The sequence below is a fragment of the Equus quagga genome, chromosome 12 (assembly GCF_021613505.1).
Source record: "Equus quagga isolate Etosha38 chromosome 12, UCLA_HA_Equagga_1.0, whole genome shotgun sequence".
Classification (NCBI taxonomy): Eukaryota; Metazoa; Chordata; class Mammalia; order Perissodactyla; family Equidae; genus Equus; species Equus quagga.
The window spans coordinates 106,829,978-106,852,012 of record NC_060278.1 but is presented as its reverse complement, the minus strand read 5'-3'; the positions used below and the strand labels follow the sequence as shown (position 1 = coordinate 106,852,012).

General features: G+C 53.5%; 1 protein-coding gene across 1 annotated transcript in view; it reads left to right on the top strand.

The window, feature by feature from the left end:
- The window catches only part of APCDD1L (APC down-regulated 1 like), a 49,907-nt gene extending 29,960 nt beyond the window's left edge, over positions 1-19,947 (top strand). Inside the window, exons 2-4 of the mRNA XM_046678058.1 lie at positions 10,313-10,439; positions 13,268-13,820; positions 18,460-19,947. Coding sequence (XP_046534014.1) covers positions 10,313-10,439; positions 13,268-13,820; positions 18,460-19,230 — 1,451 coding nt within the window. The 3' untranslated portion in view covers positions 19,231-19,947. The remainder of the gene's footprint in view (positions 1-10,312; positions 10,440-13,267; positions 13,821-18,459) is intronic.
- The last annotated feature ends 2,088 nt before the right edge of the window (positions 19,948-22,035 follow it).

Sequence of the window (22,035 nt, the reverse complement as noted above, 5' to 3'; positions counted from 1 at the left end):
AGCCTGTTGTGAGGAAGGGCAGACAAGTAGGTGCGGGCTTCTCAGACTCAAGAACTTTACAGAAATGGGCGCCTTATTGTTGGGGTGGTGACAAGGATCCTGATGACTAATGTGCTTTGGTCATCCAATTAGCACTGTCGCTGTTCCCTCCGGGAGCCGCGTGTGCTCTCCCCTTGATGAGAACGCTGCTGGCCCAGGGTCGCCAAGGAGGGCAAGAATTACCAGCCTGTTTATTTAACATTTAGGGAGCCAGCGCATTTTCCTGCACCTTGTCTGCAACACTTAAGCCAATATTTGCGTCTTCGGGATTCTATTTGGATGGTAATTTAAAAATAGGGTTTGGACTTCCAGCCGGCCTTTCTCCTGAAACTCTGAAAGCACATTAATTTTCTAGACGGTAAAATAAGGCCATAATTAAATATTACCATTTCTCTTAAAATAAAATCTGGTAACTCCTAACAAAATGGGTTTTTTGAAACATGATGTAGGTTTTCTCACAAAGTTGCACTCTAGGGAAATTCCTTATTTTGAATGTATGAGAAAGACCACGAATTTAATCTCAACACAATGTAAGAAAAATTGATTTGTTAAATTACAATCATTTTCTTGCATTTAAAATCTCCATGCTTCCTGTCTTGGCTGACCCCAAGGCTCCCCTCTATGCGTCTTTGGGGAAAGTCTGGAGGAGCCAAGATGTTTTGCCTCATTGTTTATCAAGCTTCCCAGATGCCCTTTCTTATGGTTCCCATTGGGGTTTTTGTTCTGTGTTGGAAACTTTGAAAGGAGGCAAGGCTCTGTGACCCCATTACCCTTGCCCTTCAGTCTCCAAATGCGTTCTCTCTGCGATTGGAAACAGAGATCTCCCGGGGAAGAAAGCATGGGCCCCAGAGCTGGCCTTCATGGGCTCCCTCTTCACCAAGGTCACGTGGTCCGCGGGTGCCTGGGGGCCCTGGGCTGCAGGAGGTGGTGCCAGGTTTCACCCCAGCCGCCCAACCACCCCAACGGAAGCTCAAGAGGGCCCCCTTGTGGAGACTCCCGGGAACAGCCCAGTGAGTGGTGTACTTCCCCCAACGCTGGGGCTGCTCCCTGTGACCCCCAACATGTCTGGGCAGTTCTCAGACCCAAAGGCACTCAGCGGAGACCACCAGCTCCATCCTTCCCTCCTCAAAACGTCAATATTTCTTCGAGATGAGTAGGTGGTTGGCCCCTCCCGGGAAGACCTGGTGGAGAACCAGCTCCCAAGGCCCCATGAAGAGTTAAGCTCCTCAAGGTGCCGCCTGAACTTCCCTTCTCCTGAGCCCTTTTCTGGGAGTCTTCACAGAGATTACACAGACGTCTTCTTTCTTATTGAATGTGTCAAAACCTTGTGATTATCTTGCCAAATTCCTGTTCTGTAGAACAATGAAAGCTTCAGTCTTCTGCCAAGAGAGCGAATAAGGATTCAATCCAATGGGAGACTTCTAGACTCACGTTCTGTTTAGCAAATACTGACTTGCAACTACGCCCCTCAGCGCAGACCCCAGAATGTTCGGGAAGACCCAGGCTCACTCAGAGGCACTGGGAGAGCTCACGCTCTACTGCCCAGGCCCCGACTCCCCCTCGCCCTGCTCCTCAGAGCACAGGACGGATTGGAACGTTTGTATCAGTGGAGAGCATTGACCAAATTTGGTATGAATTATGAATATCTAAGGGCCAACACGCGGAGCTGGGAACATAGCCGCTGAAGGCAAGCTGACGAGGCCTTGTCTCCAAGACACCAGAACATCTGGGTAAAAAGAGAAGAACTTCCATCAATCACCCTGATGCCTTGGCTATTTGGAAACAGCTGGGCTCTGGCTGGAATTTTCCAGTTTTCATCTGGGTGGAAACCCAGCCAGAGTGAGCAGTAATTAGCATTATCATGGGGCCGAGGGAGAGTCTTCATGTGAACAGATTTTATCCTGGAACATTCCTAAACAAACAAACAAACAAAAAAACTAGCTGAGGAGCCCGGCCTGGGGGGCCAGACTCTGTCTCCCCGAAACCCCATTCTTTCCCATTCTGTGAGCCGTACGGTTCCTTTTCCCTTAGCAGGAAATGCTCAACACAGCCCGTGGGGAGATGTCTGCGTGGCCAGCCGCTCCCCTGGACAAAATGTTTTCAATTTTGGAAACACAAACACGAAACAATCACCTTCTCCGGGTGGCACCAAGCAAGACCCACCTTTTCCACTGACCCCTTGGTCCAGCCAGACCTGGGACTTTTCAGGGAGAACTAAGGGAACAGTGACAAACCAAATCGTGTCCCTTCGGGAGCCTCTCAACACACTGATGTCTGACTCTGATGCTGTCCTGCTTCTCACCAGCTCAGAATCTGCTGCTCCAGACACGCAGTCCCTCCTGAATTCCTCAGGGCAACTTGCAACTCTCTGAGGTCACCAAGCAGAGGAGGGCACGTGTCCGTGTCCTGGGACGCTGCCGGGAGTGGGGCGCCGAGGTGCTTTTCCTAGAGCACACCATTTCTGACTTTCCAAAAATGCAAAGTCCATCCCACCTCTACCCCAACCCCTGGCCTTAAATGCAGAGCCCCTCGGCTGCGCTGGATGATGACAGTCAATGACTGCCAAATGAGGGACATATGAGGAATCTGAAGACCAGCCATCTACTCCTTAGAATTCAAAGTTTGTCTTCCTATTTCTGTGATTTGCTGGTACTGTCATAGCATGCCAATCTGTAACCTTCTCGGGGGAGTTTCAATGGAAACTCTGCATGCCTTTTGTGCGATGACTTCATTGGAAAGCACATCTTTTGCTGTAGCAACGCAGAGACGGCTGCCATTTCAACAGCCGGAATCTGAAGCTCGTTGGCGAAGCCGCCGGTGCGGACCACTGCACGCCAGCACATCTCAATTTGTAAAAGGAGGCCGCCTCTAATCAAGGGAGGTTATTTTTTGGGTGGAGATTTTTATTTAAAATGTGCATAAGCTTCCAAGTGCAAACATTCTAGGTGAATTACCTCAAGCTGAGGATTTTGAAATAAACCAGAGGGTTTCCGACTTTTTTTTTTAAGCAAGAGAACACTTTTTCCAAAGTAAATCTTAATTAGCATCCTAGTATAGAAACCAGAGGAAAGGGTAGGGGCCACTCAGGCTAAAGCTGGGGGTGGGAGACTAGAGCCCAATACACAAGGTCTCCCCTTCTCTCCCCAAAAAACCACCGGTGGTCTTCAGAAACCAGTTTGAAAACCTCTGACACAGCAAGACGGGGCACACACACTGGCATTCTCGAGCTAGACCCATGCGTCCAACACGACAGCCACCAGCCACGTGTGGCGCCTGAGCCCCGGAAACGTGGCTGGTCTAAAACTGAGTTGTGCTGTGAGTGGAAATACACACCCGATTTCAAAGACTTGTATGAGAAAAAGTATATAAAATATCTCATTAACGGTTTTCATACCTATTGCATGTTGAAATAATATTTGGGGCTGGATAAGAATATTGTTAAAATTAATTTCACCTGTTACTTTTTAGCTTTTTAATGTGGCTACTAGAAAATGTAAAGTCACGTATGTGGCTTCCATTTGTGGCTCCCGTTCTTTTTCTGTTGGATAGTGCCATGGAGCTGGGCAGAGCCTTCCCCAGGGTGTGGAACCACATCGGGGTCCTGGTTTAGCTGGGGCAGTTCCAAGGGTCAACACGGGCTCTAAGGCAAAGCACCTGGCATCAGCTTCTTATGCCGGACCCAGCCCGTCCTCGAAGCTCTCTGCAGGATTTGAGGCTCATGCTTAAATCTCCCATCACCTACTTCTCTTTGCTCTCTGCCTGCTTGGATCAGCCTGGGCCCCCAGCCTGCTAGGGACTCCCTTACTGACTATCCTTTCACCCTCAGCCAGATTCTTACTATCCCAACCCCAGCCTTCTCTTTCTCCTCTTCCATTTCAAGTCTGGCACTAATAGCCATACACAGGATGGAAATCATCAGCTGACTTTTAGAAGCTAAGTCCTGAGGAGTGGGAGAAGTATCAACAAGGACCTCACATGCATTGGTCTTTGGAGCACAGGTCATTCATTCATTCATTCAACTAAAGTAATTAAGACTAGCATTTATTGAGCACTTGGTGAAGGCACTGTTCTGAGTGCTGTCTGTGTCTTAACACAACAGATACTGAGCATCAGGCATTGCTGGGTGCTGGGAATCAGCAGTGAGCAAGAGAGATAAGGACCTGTCCTCATTCAGCTGGCAGACTAGTGGGGGAGACAGTGAGAGGAAGGAAGGGAGAAAGGGAGGGAGGGAGCAAAGGAAGGAAAGAAGGAAGGGAAGAAAGAAAGAAGGGAGAGAGAGGGGAGGAGAGAAGGGAGGAAGAAAGGAAGGAGGAAGGAAAGAAGGAGGAAGGAAGGAAGGAAAATGTTGAGGAGCATAGAGTGACACCTCAGCTGCAATGAGCACACCTAGGCCCTACATCTTGGTTTCTAAACACCATTTTCAAATAAAAGGAACCAGGACTCCTTGGAGAAATGGCTGATTCCAGGGCTGGGGTAAGGAAAATACAAAATGAGCCTGGAAGGTCTTCTGGTGCCAGAAAATGAGGAAGTGCTCAAAAAAAAAAAAAAAATGACAAGGGCATGTAGAAAAGACACAAGAGCTAAGTTGAAGGAGCTCCCAATGGTCAAATCAGGGACAATTTGAGCAAGAAAATAATGATAGCAATGGATTATAACCTATAAAATAAATATCCCTGAGTTCATACTAACACAAATAACAGTTGAATAAAGAGATAAATGGAGAGAAGGGACAGTGCTTCCTTATAGCACAATTCACAATAAATTCAGAAAGAATGATGAACTAGAGAATGACCATTTGGAAAACACCACAGTAATAACTGCTGTAGGCAAGAATTGTCAATGGTCATCAAAAGATGCTAAAACTAGTGAGGGGGAAATTATAATGAAAAACAAGATATTTGCCGTATCTGTAAGTATATCCCCATAAGCTAATTATTAATTACAAAGAGAAAAGTAGTAATTCAACAGTGGAGTTACCTGGCAGACAACTCCTTAAACAAGAGATCAAAGTTAACATCACCAGTCTTGGGACAAATTGACATCGTGTGCCCCCTGACATGATGCACTGAGAAGGACACAACGTCGCTGCTATGGTATTCTTACCGAAACTGAATTTAATCATGAGGAAACATCAAACAATCCAAAATTGAGGAACACACTACAAAATAACTGGCTGGTACTCTTCAAAAGTGTCAAGGTCATGAAAGACAGGGACCAAAAAAGTGTCGCCATTTAAAGGAGACTAAGGAGATGTGACAGCTAAATGTGATGTGCTGTCTGGATCGGGTCCTGTACCAGAAAGGAGACATCAAAGGGATAATTGGTGAAACTTGCATAAAGGTGGCAGATTAGTTAATAACATTGTATCAATGTTAATTTCCTAGCTTTGATCCTTGTACTACCTCTCTGCAAGGTTAACCTCTGGGGAAACTGGATGAAGGGTATTCTAGAACTCTTTCTACTGCTTTGGCAACATTTTTTAAGTCTGAAGTTGTTTCAAATTGAAAAGTCAAAAAGTAAACAGAAATAAAAAACAGAAAGCAGGTAAATAATCGCCAGACGTGATGAGTGCTCCACGGGAGACTCAGCAGAATGGAACGTTCGATGTCAGCCTGCCGGGAAATGCCGTTTATGCTGAGACTTCGATGCAGATCGAAAGCCCAGCACAAAGCAGGGGGAAGAGCGGCGCTCTAGCTGAGGAACCACACGTGCGAGGGCCCCGAGGCCGGAAAGGGTTTGCCTGTTGGTCCCTAGGAACACACAATAGAGAGTACAGTGGGATCTGATGGATGATGCTGGAAGGATGGGAAGACGGCCAGTTTTGAAGGGCCTCGTAGATCTTAAGGAAATGTGTGGGTGTTACTCCAAGTGCACTGGGAAGCCATAGGAAGTTTTTGGCTATCATGTAAATTTCCCTTGAGACACTTATGATGCTTTGAAATCATAATCCGTCGTGGGGCTATTTGATGAATGCCAGCCTCTCCAAGAGAACAGAAACTCTGGCCATCACGTGCAGGCTTATAAAGGCACATAACAGGCATTCAGTGTTTGTGTGGGGGTGAAGGGATGAAGGAACAAAGCTTAGGCTGCTGGAGGACCCAGACTTTGGATGGCCCCTGGTATCTGCTGTGAGTTGAATCGTGTCCTCAAAAAGATGTTTAAACCCTAACGTCTGGTACATGTGACTGGGACCTTATTTGGAAATCAGGTCTTTGCAGATGTAATCAAGTTGAGACGAGGTCATATTGGAATGGGGTGGACCCTCATCCAGTGACTGGTGTCTTTACAAGAGAAGGGAGAGGGACATTTGGATACAGAGATGCAGAAGCAAAGAGAAGACGGCCGTGTGAAGACAGAGGCAGGGGGGGGAGTGAGGCATCTACCAGCCAAGGAACGCCTGGAGCCCCCAGAAGCCAGAAGAGGCAGGAGGGACCCTCCCCTCGAGCCTCGACAGAGCCTTGATTTCAGCCTTCTGGTCTCCAGACTGTGAGAGAATGGAGTCCTGTTGTTGTAAGTCTCTGGGTTGGTGGTGCCTCGTCGTGGCAGCCCCAGGACATGCAGCCTCCCTGCCTCTGCATTCCGGACGTGAGTGAATTGACGGGTGACCTCAGTCTCTCCCTCTTCTTTCTGCGCACCCTCCTCGGGCTATTTACCACGCCCGCGAGTCCCTTATACATTTCCTTACGAAATGTTCTTTACTTAAGGTATTGCTTAATATTTTAAAATCAAGTTCAGACCAACCCCCCTTTAAAACTCAGTCTCGTTCTCGGCACTGTGACCTGTGAAAACACAAATTTGCTACAGTAACTGAGGCAGCTTTTCAAGCTTTTCAACACCCTCTACCATCAATGCATAATCATTGGCGTAAGAAATGCTCACCGTTGCACCTAAAATCACCTGGCACACCTCCCAGATCCTCGGAACAAGCCAATTAGGAGAGGAAAACCCGGTGCTTTTCTGGTGCTTTTCGTCCCCAAAAGGAAGGTGTCTGAAGACCGGATATTCCTCCATCTGCTCCAGCTACAAACCCCGCGTCTTCCTCCACTCCCCTCCCCTCTGCATTCACACCTGTGCTTTTCGTGAGGACAACAAGGGTCGTGGACCTGGGTGTGAAACTTCTCTAAGCCTCCATTTGCATCTGTAAAATGAGGATAAACAGGTCACCTAGTAGAAGTGTTGTGAAGAGTAGATAAGAAAAGGGCGCATATTTTTTTATTCCATTTATGTGAAATATCCAGAATAGGCAAATCCCTAGAGACAGAGCAGATTAGTGGGTGCCAGGCTGTAGGAGGAGGGTGGAATGGAGAGTGACAGCTTGTGCTATGGGCTTTCCTTTTAGGGGTGATGAAAATGTTCCGGAATTAGAGAGTAGTGATGGGTGCACAGCATGGTGAATGTCCTAAATGCCACTGAATTTTACTCATATACTTTAAAATGGTTAAAACGGTGAATTTTTTGTTAGGTATATTTCAGCAAAATTTACTTTTTAATTGGATAAGCAGCGTCTGCCTGGGGTAGAATGACATTGGCCAAGCCTCTGCACCCCTCTGAGCCTCGGTTTCCTCATCTGCAAAATGGGGCTGTTGAGAGAACCTACGTCATGGCAGGTTTGCAGATTGCTCCTGTCAGTCTATAGGAATGGCCAGCATGTGGCAGCACTCCTTCAGGGGCCAACGGGCTGCCTCCCCTAGGCTCGCAGGGAGGCCTCACGGCCATGATGGAGACAGAGCAGCTGCTCTCTGGACAATCTCAGCCAAGTGCTCACGCTCAGGAGAGGCCTGGCAGATGTCCTTCCACCCTTAAGGCCCCAGGCAGGTTCTATATGGTGTCTGCCGTGTGGCCCGTTCCTGGCATTCTGACCCACGTAACACACCAGGCTGGGGCAGATCATATTCTGAACCCGTCTTAAAGCCTTGTCTGGGCAGTTGGGCGCTCTGGATTTAATTCTGCAGGTAATTTGAACGATGGTTTCTAATTTCAAAAGTCCTTGCTCTCATGAGTGCAAAAGCAGCACAATTTTTAATTAGTGGGTAAACAGGAAATAATGGATGGCGGTACGTGGACACCGCTGTTAATTAAAAGTCCGTGGTTGATAAAAATCCATTTGGCCCATGCCCTTAACTCAGTCTGTCAGGTCCCTGTGCAAAGTCCTGCGGCTCGGGCCCCAGCAGCATCTGCTTTCAGTCGTTACTCCTTTAGTTAAGACTTTTCTAGGGAAGAAAAAAGGGAGGAGGAGAAAAGAAACTGAAAAAGCTCCCTCAAAAGCTGCAACTGAAAAAGACTTCCTGTATCCATTTATAACTGGTTAATTTAATTTTTGCTGCCTTGAAGTTGAAGTTTCACCAATGGCTGAGAGGCGACGTGACCTCCGCTCCGGTGTGCTCACAGAGGTCTCCCGTTGTGTTTTATGTTCTGTGCTTAGTGTGTGCATGTTCTGAATCCAGTGAGATTCCACCGTGTCTCCAAGTCTCCTGACTCAATTAAATCCTAATTTCGCACCGAAAAACAAGGCAAACCAAAACACAGGTAGCGGAAACACACTACCTGAGGATTTGTGACGAAACACAACGTGGCCAGCCGTCTCCTCTTGGTGCCTTCAGAGAGAGCACAGGGGACAGGCTTGTTTTCCTTGGAACAGGAAACGTTTCCTCCAGGAGCCAAACTGTGTGCAAACGATGCCATTATCATTTTCCAGCCGCTCGCGATTTCGCTCTGAGATGGAAGCTTGGTTTTCTGAACGGGCAAATCACGTCGACCTCTTGTGGTCCTTTTCCTCTCTTTCCTTCCATCCATCCTCCAAATCAACACTTCCCCACAGGTTTTGTGGACACCGGTGATGTGCAAATTAACCTGCAGACCTGAATGCAGGGCACCCAGTGTCTCCTGAGGAGTTGACTGCAGGAGCATGAGAAGGTGTGAGGTGTAGACCCTGCTGTGCAGTGGGGGACCCCAGGCCTCCCCAGGCCCTCCCTGGCCCCGCTGCCTTTCCTGAACCCGAGGGGGAGATGTGAATGTCCAATGCGGGAGGGGACAGGATATATCATTCATTCACTCCTCCACTCAGCCCGAAAGCCTTCCTGGGGCCTCCTGGACCCCCAGAGCCTGTCCCTCTGTGCTGGCCAACATCTCCAGCAGGCCCCTGGCGCCCCCTGACCCACTTCGGCCACAGGCTAGGTGGGAAGGAGTGCCGTTGGAAAGCCCTGTTGCAGGAGCTGGGCCAGCGGGTCGAGGCCGACCGCCCCCTGAGCATAGCTCGTTGCTGTAATATTTGGATGCTGCTCGCTGCCAAGCTTCCCACAACATCTCGCCATCTGGGCTGCATCAAGCCCGACCCTCTGAGTGGAGATGACGGTTTCTGGGGGAACTGCTGCTCTTTCGCAGCTGAAGCCCTGGTCCTCTCGCCTCTGAGCAGCCCCTAGAAGAGATTCTGTCTGAACAGTCCCATGGCCGGGCCTGGCTTGTCTCCACAAGATGAGCACATCTGGGGTCACTCAGGAGGGCCTGGGGCCCTGGGCCCTGCCCTGCTGCTCACAGGCATCCTCCCTGAGGCCTCCGATTCCTCTCCCGGCCCCACTGTTGGCCTCGTGCCTCAGCCTGGACACCCACCACACACTTAGTGAGCACCCGCTATGTGCCAGGTGCCGGCCGGGGTCCCACGGATGTGCAGATGGACAACACAAGGGCCTGGCACCGAGGAGGGACCGTGAAGTAAGTGGCCTCGAGGGGCAGGCGCAGGCCTGGCCTGCTCCATGTGGCAGGTCAAGCAGAACCCAGACTCCTCAGTGGAGTGGGGTGGAAGCCCTGCCCCCATCTCCTCCGTCTGAGTCTCTAGTGCTCCTGGGCTGGGAGCACAGGGGCCCTCAGCTCCCGCCCGGTGGTGGTCGGACACGGCAGGCAAGTCTGCAAAGGGCCAGCCTTCCAGGAGTCTGGCTCGGCACAGTAATTCTTGGAGGCTTCCTGCCTGGGAATCTGGCATCCTCTGCCTGGAGGAGCCTTGAACTCCGTGGGAATCATGCGATACGTACATCTGGGAATCCGGGAGGAGATGAGGCTGGAGGCTGATTCTAGGCGCCCCGAGGTGGGGAGCCCATCACTGTCTCTGGGGGGGCCTGGGTGCCCTGGGGAGGGACCGAGGTGGAGGTGGAGGTGGGGACAGACCTCTGCCTGGCTCTCTGCTGCCTCCTGGGCAGTGGCCCGGGGTGGGCTGGGCGGGCCGGCAGGTGGAGTGTCAGGCGTGTGCCAGGATCACTAACCAGGTCTGTTTGCTTTGCAGCCCGCACCGCAGAGGTGGCTGGGATGGCAAGGGGTGGCCACCTGCCCTGGGAACCATCCTGCCAGCAGCCCCTGCCCCACACTGCGCTACTGCCCCCACGCCTTGAAGGGCCCTGGGTCTCCACTGGGTAAGATCCCTGGTTACCTTGACCACACCCCTGGGGTTGGGAGCCTTCACCCTCTCTGAGCCTCAGTGCCCACATCTGTGAAATGGGCACAATTCATCCAATTGTCCAAGAGGCCTGCTGCCTGCCAAGCACGTGGTTTTGCTCGCCTCCCCACCCCACAGAGCGAGCCTGGGCAGCACGGCCCGTGTGGGCATCACACCCTGCCACACACAGCAAACAGATGAAATCCATTTGTTCAACATATTCAGCGCCTACAATACAAGAACTTATTGAGTACCTACCATGAGCTGGATACGGGGGTGCACACTGGAGACAAGCACTAAACGTGTGAACGTAGAAATAAGTAATGTAAACTTGAGATGGTGCTAAGCTCTGCAGTGGAGGAAATAAAACCGAGGATGGGAAAGCGAGTGACTGAGAGGGGTCTTTTGAGAGTGGTCAGGGAAGGCTTCTCAGAGGTGGTTACATTCAGCTGAGAGCTGAAAGAAGAGGAGTCAGCCATCCAGAGAGGCAGGGGAAGAGCTAGGTAGAGGAAGCAGCTGGTGCAAAGGGCCTGAGGCAGGATATGGCAGGCCAGAGAGGACCCAGGTGTCCTGTTTCACATCTAATTCTCTTTCTAACCTGACAGGCTAGCCTGACATTTCAGAGGCCCTGTTGCTGCTCCGGGGCAGTGGGCTTTATGCTCTGCCCTCACTTGTGGGGCACAAACTCTACAGCAGCCAGCTGAGTCCTCGTTCCCAGAGTAAGGCTGGGGAAGAAGGCAGGCAGTGGCCTCCTCCACCCCTAGCACGTGGCTTCCTCCCCCGCCATCCCTTTCAGGCCAGTCCCATCCTGGGGTCAGAGGCTGACTCTCCGTGTCCTCCATGTGCCTCCTGAGGGCAGAGAGAAACCTGACTGCCAAGCATCTGCGAGCACTCTGGGTGGAGGGAGGGGACCTGAACTCTGCACAGCCACTGTGGATGCATTCCCAGGGTCTGCGCTGCCCCGACGCCACAGTCCAGGTGGGATCCAGGTCCCACTGGCCGGGGTCACTTGGAGACAGAACTGGGGCATGGGGACTGTGGGGATTGGGTTGCAGGCTGCTCCTGCCCCAAGATAACAGCATTCCAGAACAGTTCTTCTGGAAACTTCTAGAACTTTCTTCCTAGAAAGTTCCCCTTTGTGCTCTCCAGACAGGCTCTGCTGTTTCCTGGGAGTAGTGCAGGGAAGGACCCAGAGTCTGGGAACCACTAAGATGTCCAGTGTGACCTGCCGCGTCCCCTCAGGCACATCTCCCCCTCCCTGGCCTTGTCTGAGACTCGGTGAGGAGGGGCTGTGGCCCACCCTCCAGCATGAGTCCCCCCTCTCCGTTTTTAACTACCACCGAAATTGGTATCTCCTTACGATTTTTCTTTAAACCAACTTGCTTTTGTTTTCTTAAATATAATCATTTATTTGTACAGCTTTATTGAGGTATAATTGGTATATAGTAAACTGCACACATTTACAGTGTACACTAATTATTTTTAAAGGAAGCATAATATCACCCTGGATATGGAGAGCAGAGCCGCCTCCATAAATAGGAGGTAACTGTAGAGAGCAAGTCAATGAAAACAAACAGCATAATTAAATTCTCGCCAGATTTGCTGGCTGCCTAGGGCCCCGAGTCTGTTCTCTCTGGGAGGGACGGGGGTTGGCGTTAAAGACACTTAGCTCCAATGGAGACTGTCTCCTTAACGCAATCAGAAAGATGGAAAGAAAAGAAAAGGGAATTGTTTTCGCCCTGGGTGAGAACATGTTTCCTCTGCTCCAGCAGCCCTGGTATAAAAAATAGCCAGAAAATGGCCATTCAGGTGGTCCCTGGCTACACTAACATTGTGAATGGGGACTTGCCAGCTCTCCCGGCCCCCCCAACTCATCTACCATGCCCCCCATCTGAGCCCTGATGTGGAGGCTCCCAGAGGCTCCCCTGCCCCCAGCCCAGGGTGTGACTGTAGGTCTAGGAGTCATTTCGCTCCCCTTTGCCCCTAGTCCCACCCTATACTTGCTTTGCTCACCAGCAGGATAGGCCCGGGGGGGCCACCTGGCTTTGTAAATAAAGTTTTAGGGGCACACGGCCATGCCCTCCGTTTATACATGGTCTCTGGCAGCGTTAGCTCTAGAACCACACCCCTGAGTAGTTGCAACAGAGACCACCTGGCCCCCAAACAAAAATATTTATTATCTAGCCCTTCATGGAAAAAGGTTGCCGTCCCCTGGTTTAGAGGACAAGCCTGTCGCAGGCATGGATGAAGCGTGGTCAGGCAGGTCAGCCGGCGAGGGAGGACAGAACGTAAGCGCCCAGCATCCGCACTCACTCATGGAGACCAGGGTGGCCCGCTGGGTGCGCAGGCCTGCCCCGCGGGGCCCCGGCTCAGGGCTCCTCGGTGGCACAGGGCAGCCCCTCCCGCGGCCGCTGCGCCGGACCGTGCTGGAGCGCCCGCCTGCTGGTGTGACACCCCACGCCCCAGAGTGAGGAGCTGGGCGGGATGCAGGCTCCCATTCCTGGGGGACAGACATGAGATTTGAACTCAGGTCCTGTGGCCGCCAAGCTAGCGTGCTTCTCAGGCCAGCCGGGATCCACGGGACCCGCAGGGGCCCACGGCCCGGGGGAGGATGGCAACTGCAGGAGGCGATGGGGATGGAGTGGAAGGAGAACCAGAAGGTTGCGTTGAGGCCACAAGGCACCCAGTGGAAGGCCCGCCGCCCAAAGCGGGGGCAGAGAGCAGTCAGGGAAACCGAGGCTGTAGGGGCCCAGCCGGAGGGAGGGGCCCCGTGCTCGGCCCGACGCGGCTCTCCCTCCCCGGCAGCTGCGAGGTGCGCCCGGGCCCGGAGTTCCTCACGCGCTTCTACACCTTCTCGGCCACGCGCCTCTTCCGCGCCTACCAGTTCTACTACTGGGACCCGTCGTGCCGCCAGCCCGCCCTCTCCCTGCTCATCAAGGGCAGCCTGCGCCTGCGCCGGGCCTCCTGGGTCACCCGAGGCGCCACCGAGGCCGACTACCGGCTGCACAAGGTGGGCGTCGTCTTCCACAGCCGCCGCGCCCTGCTCCGCGTCACCGGGCGTCTCGACCGCAGCCGGGCCGGCCGGGCCTGCGCGCGGCAGCTGCCCCCCGCGCGGGCCTGGCTGCCCGGGGCCCTGTACGAGCTGCTGAGCGCGCGGGCCGGCCGGGACTGCACGGCCGCGCTGGGCTTCACCATGCACGAGCTCAGCCTGGTCCGCGTGCAGCGCCGCCTGCAGCCGCAGCCCCGGGCCGGGCCCCAGCTCGTGGAGGAGCTGTACCTGGGGGACATCCACACCGACCGGGCGGAGAGGCGGCACTACCGGCCCACTGGCTACCAGCGCCCGCTGCAGAGCGCCCTGGTGAGTCTGGGGCCCTGGGCGTGGGGGGTGGGGCGGGGGGAGCTCTGAGCTCTGAGCTCTGAGCCCCGGCCCAGCAGGCCCTGTATGATCTGGTCTCTGCCTAGGGCCCTCTCTGCTCCCTCACTCTGTCTGGTCTGCCTGCCTCAGGACATTTGCACATGCTGTTCCCTCTGCTTGAGACATCTTTTCTCAGGTCTTTGCAGGGCTGGCTTTTTCCAGAAGGAACCACTGTTCAGCCTGCCCACGTCTGACCCTCCTGACGTCCTCCGCGTGGGACCTGAGGGGTCCCTTTCTACCCCTGCTGGGCATGTGGGCTTGGGCAGGTTCCCCTCCCTCAGTTCTGAGCTCCAATGTCCCGTCCAACCCGTGCTGGGCACATTCCCCAGCACTCTGCATACCCTGGGCTGCACTATCCGTTTGCTTGTTTACTGCCTCCTTCTCCCTCCTGTGCCCTCTGTGTCCCCACCGTAGCTCGGGGTCTGGCACACAGTGGAGGCCTGTAAATGTTGGCGAATGAACTCGGGAGAAGCAGCCTTCCTCCAGGGCTCTGCTGAGCATCCACAAGGCCCTCAGAAGGCCACCCTCAAAAGCTCCGTGTGGGGCATAGACCTCCTTGTCCACGTGGGCCCGGAGGCATGGAGCCGGCCCCTTCACACTAATGTCGGTAGAGCGCCCTCTCAGACTCTGCCTGTTCTCACGACAGCATCAGCCGGGCATCTTCTTAGAATGCAGTCAGGCTCCAGGGTCTGGGATTCCGCATTTCTAACAAGCTCCCAGGTGGTCCAGGGACCGCCGTCTGGGCAGGAGGCTGCAGTCTAACGGGAGCTGCCCTCTCTTTGAGGTGCGCCCCCCCCAACACACACCCCGAAGTGAACTTCTCTTGAGCCAGTGAACCTAGATTGTAAATTAAACCATCACACACGTACTGTCCCGATTTGGGGAGGACCTAGCAGCCCTGTCTCGCCTGATGAGCACACAGACGGGAAGGACTTCATTTGTATCGCAAGCTCCTGGCACACAGTGCAGAGCCTGGCAGCACGAGGGGAGCCTGTGACCTCTCCAGTGCGGCTGGTGACCCTTGGGACCCCTCGTTAATAAGAGATAGGCCTCAAAGTCAGAGGTTCTGGAAGCGAGAGGGGTTTGTTGCCTACATTTACAATTAGAAGAAACTTTAACTTTTATTAGTTAGAGGTTAGTGAAAATGAAGTCGAGGTTAGGACTCCAGATTAAGAATGTCCGCAACAGGCACCCAAGGGGTATTTTTGTAACGTGAGAATGGATGGATGGATGGGTGGATGGACGAGTGGATGGATGGTTGAGTTCAGGCGTCCTTGTCAAGTGCTCTTTGAGCCCTGAGGCAACCCTCGCATCATTCAGCATGTATTGAGTGCGTACTGTGTACCAGACACTCAAGGAATTAAACCAGATGAATTCTCACCCCCGGGAGCAGCCGCCTGTCAAAGCACGGGGGGCGGGGGCCACTGAGGATGAGCCTGTCTGCCCCTCCGCTCCTCCCTCTACCCCCCTCCTCCCAACTCAGGAGCTGAGGAGCAGAGACAAAGCACAGCAGAAAGTTCTCATAATCAGAAAAATCAGTCTGAGTTCTTTTCGTGACCTTGAAATTACTCGCTTTTTGCAGCCAATGTTCTGGGCTGTGTTAATCCCACTTGGAGGAGAAGGCACTGGCGGAGGGGTGAGTGCCGGCACCCAGCACCTCATTAGGCCGGCAAGCTGCTCTGAGTGCAGAGAGGATGGCCCCCTCCAGGGGGCGCGGAGGAGGGCAGCTTCACACCTCCACAGGCGGGGCTCTGGGGCCACCCAGCCCTGCTCTCCTGCTGCCTGCAGCTGGCGTGGCCAGTGCCACCTGCAGGGTGGGCGTGAAGCAGAACACACAGGAGTGTGTGCCACACAGGAGTGTGTGCACAGACGAGCAGAGCCAGATGTACAGACATTAAATTCAATGTCTGCTCACTAACTGCTCCCCTCCCTGGAAGAAAAAGGAAAGATAATTTCCAAGAAGCAAACACTGCTGATAACCCCCCAAGTAACGAATTAGTCGTTACCTTATGCTCTCCGGGGCCCAAGCCTTGCCCGCGACCCAAACCAGATGGTAAACATGAACGTTTTTAGAAGTTAATTTAAAACCAATTTGATCCTCAAATTCATTGCCTGTATATAGAATCCTAATCAATCAGCCAACACTCTACCAAAATCGTGTGAGCCCGGTGTCCCCTCTGGGGCTTAATTAGAAACTGCTATGTGCTGTTTGCCAACTTTACGTAACGCGCTTACACCAGTAAGACTTTGGCGTCCACACAAGTGTGAACTCTGCTGGCTGGGGGCCTTGTTTATTAACACACGCGACTCCCCATCTCTACAGAATGATGCCTAGAAGATTTTTGGTAGAGACGGGTACCTTCTTTCATCCCCTTCAAAAGCATCAGAGAAGAGAATGCTTCTTCCCTCCCTTCTCTCCCCTTGAAAGCTTAGTTCTCAATTTGTTTGTGCTGTGCAGAAAACCACTTGCCCCAAAATGACCAGCTAGTTTCCCCAAATGTCCTGTCTGCAGAAGATAGCTGTTTTGGAGAGGAGCGGCCTGGGATGATTTTGATGTAATACATTATGTTCTGACGATACACATTAGTGTGACAACAGTTGGAATGTGGGTTAAAATGCCTAAATTAGAGCAGACTTTTATCAGCCATCATTCCAATTACTGGCACTCCAGCTAACTACCCACCTTGCGCACTTCTTTCCATCGCAAACATTTCTGCAGCCATTTACTAGCATTTCAAATTGCCTTCGAGTCCTCTGGGTCAAAATCCTCCCAACCGAAAAGATATAGTTTTCTATATTATGGAAATCAAGGCAAGTTTAGGTTCATCACAGAAATAAATAATAAGAGCTTATAATGTGGCAATCCAAAAAATAAGGAAAAAAAAAAACCTGTTCTCAATCATCCAGCATTTTCTTTCTAAACCAGAATTCCCAAACGCCGCTTGTTTGCCATGAAACTCACCCAGGAGCAATCTGTGGAAATATTTTGGTTTTTTGCAAGAAAAAAAAAAAGTGGAGCTGACTTCCCAGCTGGGCCCCCCAAGATGCCCCGTTTCCCTTGTCTGTCCTGGTATGCTCCAGGCCCTGTGTTTCTGGAATGGCAAAACCCGGGGGTGCTTGCTAGTTCCCATGTCAGCCTCACTTTGACAAGTGGCTGTTCCAAGGACATTTATTTTTCAGAATGATGCTCTGGACCCCATTCTGGGCAGCAGCGTCCTTTAAAAAAAAAAAACACCAAGAAGATGTCTGTGTCTGCTTCCTTTTTGCCCTCTTCTGAGCTTTTTCACTCCAAAATGTGGACTGACTACTCCCAGGCAATTTGGTTTAACATCTGTTTCCTGTTGACAAGTTTTACTGTAGACACAGCTCATGAGAATTTTTAAGGCAAGAACAACTGTAAATAAGGCCAAAGAGAGAGGAAAACAGATTCACAGCGGGGGTGACGGAGGGTTGTGGTTGCACCTGTCAACTCGAGGGCGGCCAGTTTTCCCTATTATAAATAACGCAGGAATGAACATCTTTGTGCCCTGTCTCTTTGCAACTTTTCAGGTCTCTCCCTCACACAGACCTAAGCAATGGGGTTCCAAGGGCAGGAGTATTCCAGAGCTCTTGGTCCTCGTCACCACATTCACTTAACAAAGGAGCGGAGGGAATGATGCACGCCTTCCATGCGAGATTTCTGATGATAAAAAGCCATGCTTTCCCACCCAGTGGTGGAGACTGCAGACCACCATGGGGAGCAATGCTTTCAGTACAGAATGGGGAGGAGGGGCCATCAGACAGGCAGGGTTTCCCCGTCTCTCCCTCTTCCCGGCTGGAGAACCTGGGCAGGCCGCCCCTCCCCACCCGGGTTCAGTTTCCTCAGCTCTTTCTAGTGACAGTTGCATGAGAAGTGCTTAGCACAGTTCCTGGCCCTTAGGAAGCACCTCAAAGAGTGAGTAGGGGGAGGGTAACAACGGGTGAGGATAAAGATCATAAACTTGAATGGTCGAATTTCAGGACCAAGCAGTCTGGGTGTGGGAAAAGACAACTTCTGTCAAATCCCAAGACACGGGGCACCTCCACTGCATTCCTCATTCCAAGACACCTCTGTTCACTTACCCCGCCCTCATTCATCCACCCTTCATTCATTCATCATTCAACCAGCATGTGTCTGCTGGGAGCCAGGCACTGTGCTGGGCCCTGGGGAGAGAGCAGCCAAGGAGAGGCAGTCCCAGCTTCCTGGAGCTGACAGTCCAGTGAAGGGGGACGGGTGGGGAGAAGAGGAAGCAGGAAAGGACACGTCTCTGGGAGCTAGAAAGGCCTGAGGACTACCATGTATGGGGATCTGGAAAGGTCCCCCAAAGACCCCTCTCTGAGCTGAGCCCCAGAGGACGAGAAGCCAGCCTGGTGCTGCAGGCGGTGGGGGCAGCAGGTGCAAAGGCCCAGAAGAGGGAGGTCCAAGGAGGGCAGAGGGCGTCGGGGTGGGAGGCAGGGAGCGAAGGGAGGCGGGTGGCCGATCGGCAGGTCCCCGCACCCCATCCCAGGCGGCACCCCGACCTCTCCCCCGACTGTCACCACTCTTCTGCTTGTTTTCCGCCAGCACCACACTCGCCCCTGCCCGGCCTGCGTCCTCATCGCGCGCTCGGACGAGCACCACCCGCCCGTGCTGCCCCCGCGGCCGGCGCTGCCCCTGCGCCTGCGGGGCCGCTGGGTCAGCCCCGGCTGCGAGGTGCGCCCCGCCGTGCTGTTCCTCACTAGGCTCTTCACCTTCCACGGGCACAACCGCTCCTGGGAAGGGTACTACCACCACTTCTCCGACCCGGCCTGCCGGCAGCCCACCTTCACCGTCTACGCAGCCGGCCGCTACACCAGGGGCACGCCATCCGCCAAGGTCCGCGGCGGCACCGACCTGGTCTTCCAGGTCACACGGGCCCACGTGACGCCCATGGACCAGGTCACCACGGCCATGCTCAACTTCTCCGAGCCGAGCAGCTGCGGGGGCCCCGGGGCCTGGTCCCTGGGAACCGAGCGGGATGTCACGGCCACCAACGGGTGCCTGCCGCTGGGCATCAGACTCCCCCACGTGGAGTATGAGCTTTTCAAGATGGAGCAAGACCCCCTCGGGCAAAGCCTGCTTTTCATCGGACAAAGGCCCACAGATGGGTCGAGTCCCGACACCCCCGAGAAGCGCCCCACGTCCTACCAGGCGCCCCTGGTTCTCTGTGACGGGGTGGCCCCAGACTTCTCCAGGCCCCAGCCTCACAGGCCTCTGCTGCAGAAGCCTCTGGGCGGTGGGGGGCCGTGTCCTCAAGGGGTCCCTCTTCACTCTCTGCTCCTAGTTGTGGGGCTGGCCTTTCTCCAGTGGTTATGAAATCGGTCCACTTCCAGAGGCTCCTCGGGCGTCCATCTGACTCTGCAGACTGCCCCGCACGGCCCCTCCGTCCACCCGTGAGGAGGGGCCAGTCCTGTCCCCCTTCTCTGTCATGGACACTACATGGCCCAGCTGCTGCCAGCTCAGCCTGCATCCCCGGGGCTCGGCACCTGAGTTCAGCAGCGCCTGCAAAGTCTAGACTACGGCCGGCGACCGAGCCCTGCCCATGGGTGGCGAGGCAGTAGCCATTGCTGCGAGTTTCTAAACGCTCACTCCCGGAGTCCGTGGGCAGTTGAGGACCAGTGGCGGGAGCCGACCGCACCGGGCCTCCCCGCCCAGTGGCACCCCCTTCTCTCCCTGCGCCCCTGGGATTGAGTGAGACGGGGGTGAAGTTCCGCCTGGGGATACCGCTACTGCTCTGCCATGTCTGTGTTGTTATTTAAAGATTATTAATTCTAATTTAGCAATACAAACTCAAACCGGAGCCATGAATTAAAGATGCTGCTTCGGGCTTTCCGTCGTCCTCAGCTGTCTGGCAGAGGGCTCGTCTCTTCGGGGGCCACTCGCTTTCTTGAGCTTTCACTGCTGGCATTTGTCTGCAGCTGCCTGTGCTTCTGCGAGTCAGGCCTCAAGCTGTCAACACCGCGCACGGTAAGCCAGCCCTGCCGGGCCGGCGTGCCAGCAAAGGCGGCTCGTCCGGGCGAGACCCGCGGCCCCCTCGCCCACACCAGGCTCCAGCAGGCGCGGGGTGGCCGCCAGGGGTGGGTCTTTGGAGGAAAGCCGCGTTTCCAGCCTTTGGAAAGTAATTAATACTAATGATGGTGGTAACACCAGCATGCTGTGTAATTAGCCCTGCACAGGCGTCCTCCGTCTGCAGGATTCCCTGTGCCTGCCTGACAAGGAGGGAGAGAGACCTCCGACTGTCTTTGGGACCACCCTAGGGAGAGGTCAGGGTCACCAGCCTACACGGCGACATCTGGAGGAGGCGGCAGCCCGTTGCCAGGATGCCGATGGCCTCCTCTGCTCAGAGGGGCTGTCATCGAGGTGGGGACAGGCCACGCCAATTCAGAGCCCCTGCCTGTGTTCCCAGGACCTCATCCGGACGCTGCAAAATTGACTGGCATCCTGGTGAGCCTAAGGGCCTCCGGACTCTGTGCTGCCCAGCGCCCCTCCGTCCTCTCCCCACCTCTCTCTGGCTCTTATCACAGATCCTGAACCACACTTGCCTCCAAGGCTAATGAGGTTTTCAGAGGGAAGCCCTCGTCCTCCGTTAGATTGTGTGGGGTTCAGTCAGCTGCTGAAATTGCTCTAACTTATGTAACCATTCTTTAAAAAACAAAAAACAAAAAACAAAAAAACCCCACCCAGTTAATATTCTCTGTAGCTCTCAGAGAGCTATGAGAGTTCCTGGCATATTTACCAAAGTACAAGAAATAATTAGATTATTTATGGGCTCAGACTGCGTCGGGGTTGGGGGTTCCTGGTGGGGATGAGGGTGGGTGGCAATAACGTGTCCACAGCTGAGCAAGTCTTGTATCTGAGGCTTGAAGCAACCATGCCATCGTTAACCATCAAATTTGAATCTTTTAATAAAATTAAACAGCCTGAAAAATGTTCTTGCTGGTTATTAAAGTCAACCAAGGGGATTATGATTCTAAAGAAAGGAACTGAAGTGCCTTCCAAAGAATGTGTGCAAGAGAATAAAACCAGTGGAGGTAAACCCCGCTCTCTCTATTATGTGCCTTCAGTTCACGCTACTGCCCTGCCCTGCTTAAAACTCTCCAGGGGCTTCCAGTGCACTCAGAATAAAATCCTGATTCCTCACTCACGAGGCCCAGCCACACCTCCCCACACCACGGCTGCACTGGCTTTGCTTCTATTTCTTGATCACACCAAGCTGTTTCCTACCTCAGGGCCTTTGCATGTGCCATTGCTGCTGCCTAACATCTTCAGAAGCTTGGCTCATTCTTTTCATTCAAGTCTCAGACCAAATGTCACCTCCTCAGGGAGGCCCACCATCAGCATCCCAAAAAAGCAGCCTCCCTTTCCTTTCTGTCCTTCTGGCTATCCCATCCCTCTGTTTTATATTCTTTAAAGTGCTTGCTGATCATTGTGTGAAATGATTTATTCACGCTCATTCTCTGCCTCCTCTATGACGAGTATCAGCTCCCTGGGAAAAGCGAAGGACAGAGCTGTCCCCGTCATCTTTTCCAGCAGCTCCAGCAGTGCCTGGCACATGGCAGGACCTCAGTAAACATGGTTGGGTAGAGAGACGTTGGTGATCCTGGTTAATCCTCACACCAGAACCTGGGACGAGGTCCCTGCCGTGTGCCAGGTCTGGGGTCCTGCGCAGGAGGCCCAGCAGTGTGGGTGCAGGTGCCTCTCTGCATCCTGCCAAGGCTCAGAGCGGAGGAGGAGCTCGCCCCAGGTCCCCGGCGACTGGGCCCCAGAGCCTGAGATCTGAGCCTCCCTCTCCAGCATCCTCTGGGCCTCCGCTCCCCTGGCAGGAGTGGCATTATTTCACTGTGTTTGGGGAAAGCAATTCAGAGCTGTTTTGTGGGACTCGGCTGAGCACCCTCTACTTAGGAGGCACGTGGGAGGGACAGAGAAGGCTCTTGGCCCATTGAGTGGACTGAGCCCCCGACCCCACCCCAGGGCCTTCTGTGCTGGAGAAAGGACAACAGACGTTTTCTCCTGGGCATGAAGCCACGATCCCCAGACTCTGGGCTCCAATAAGGAGGGGTCGGTTTGGGGCCGAGGGGCCGGGCTTAGGCCAGCAGACCACCACCTGTCTTGGCTCATCGT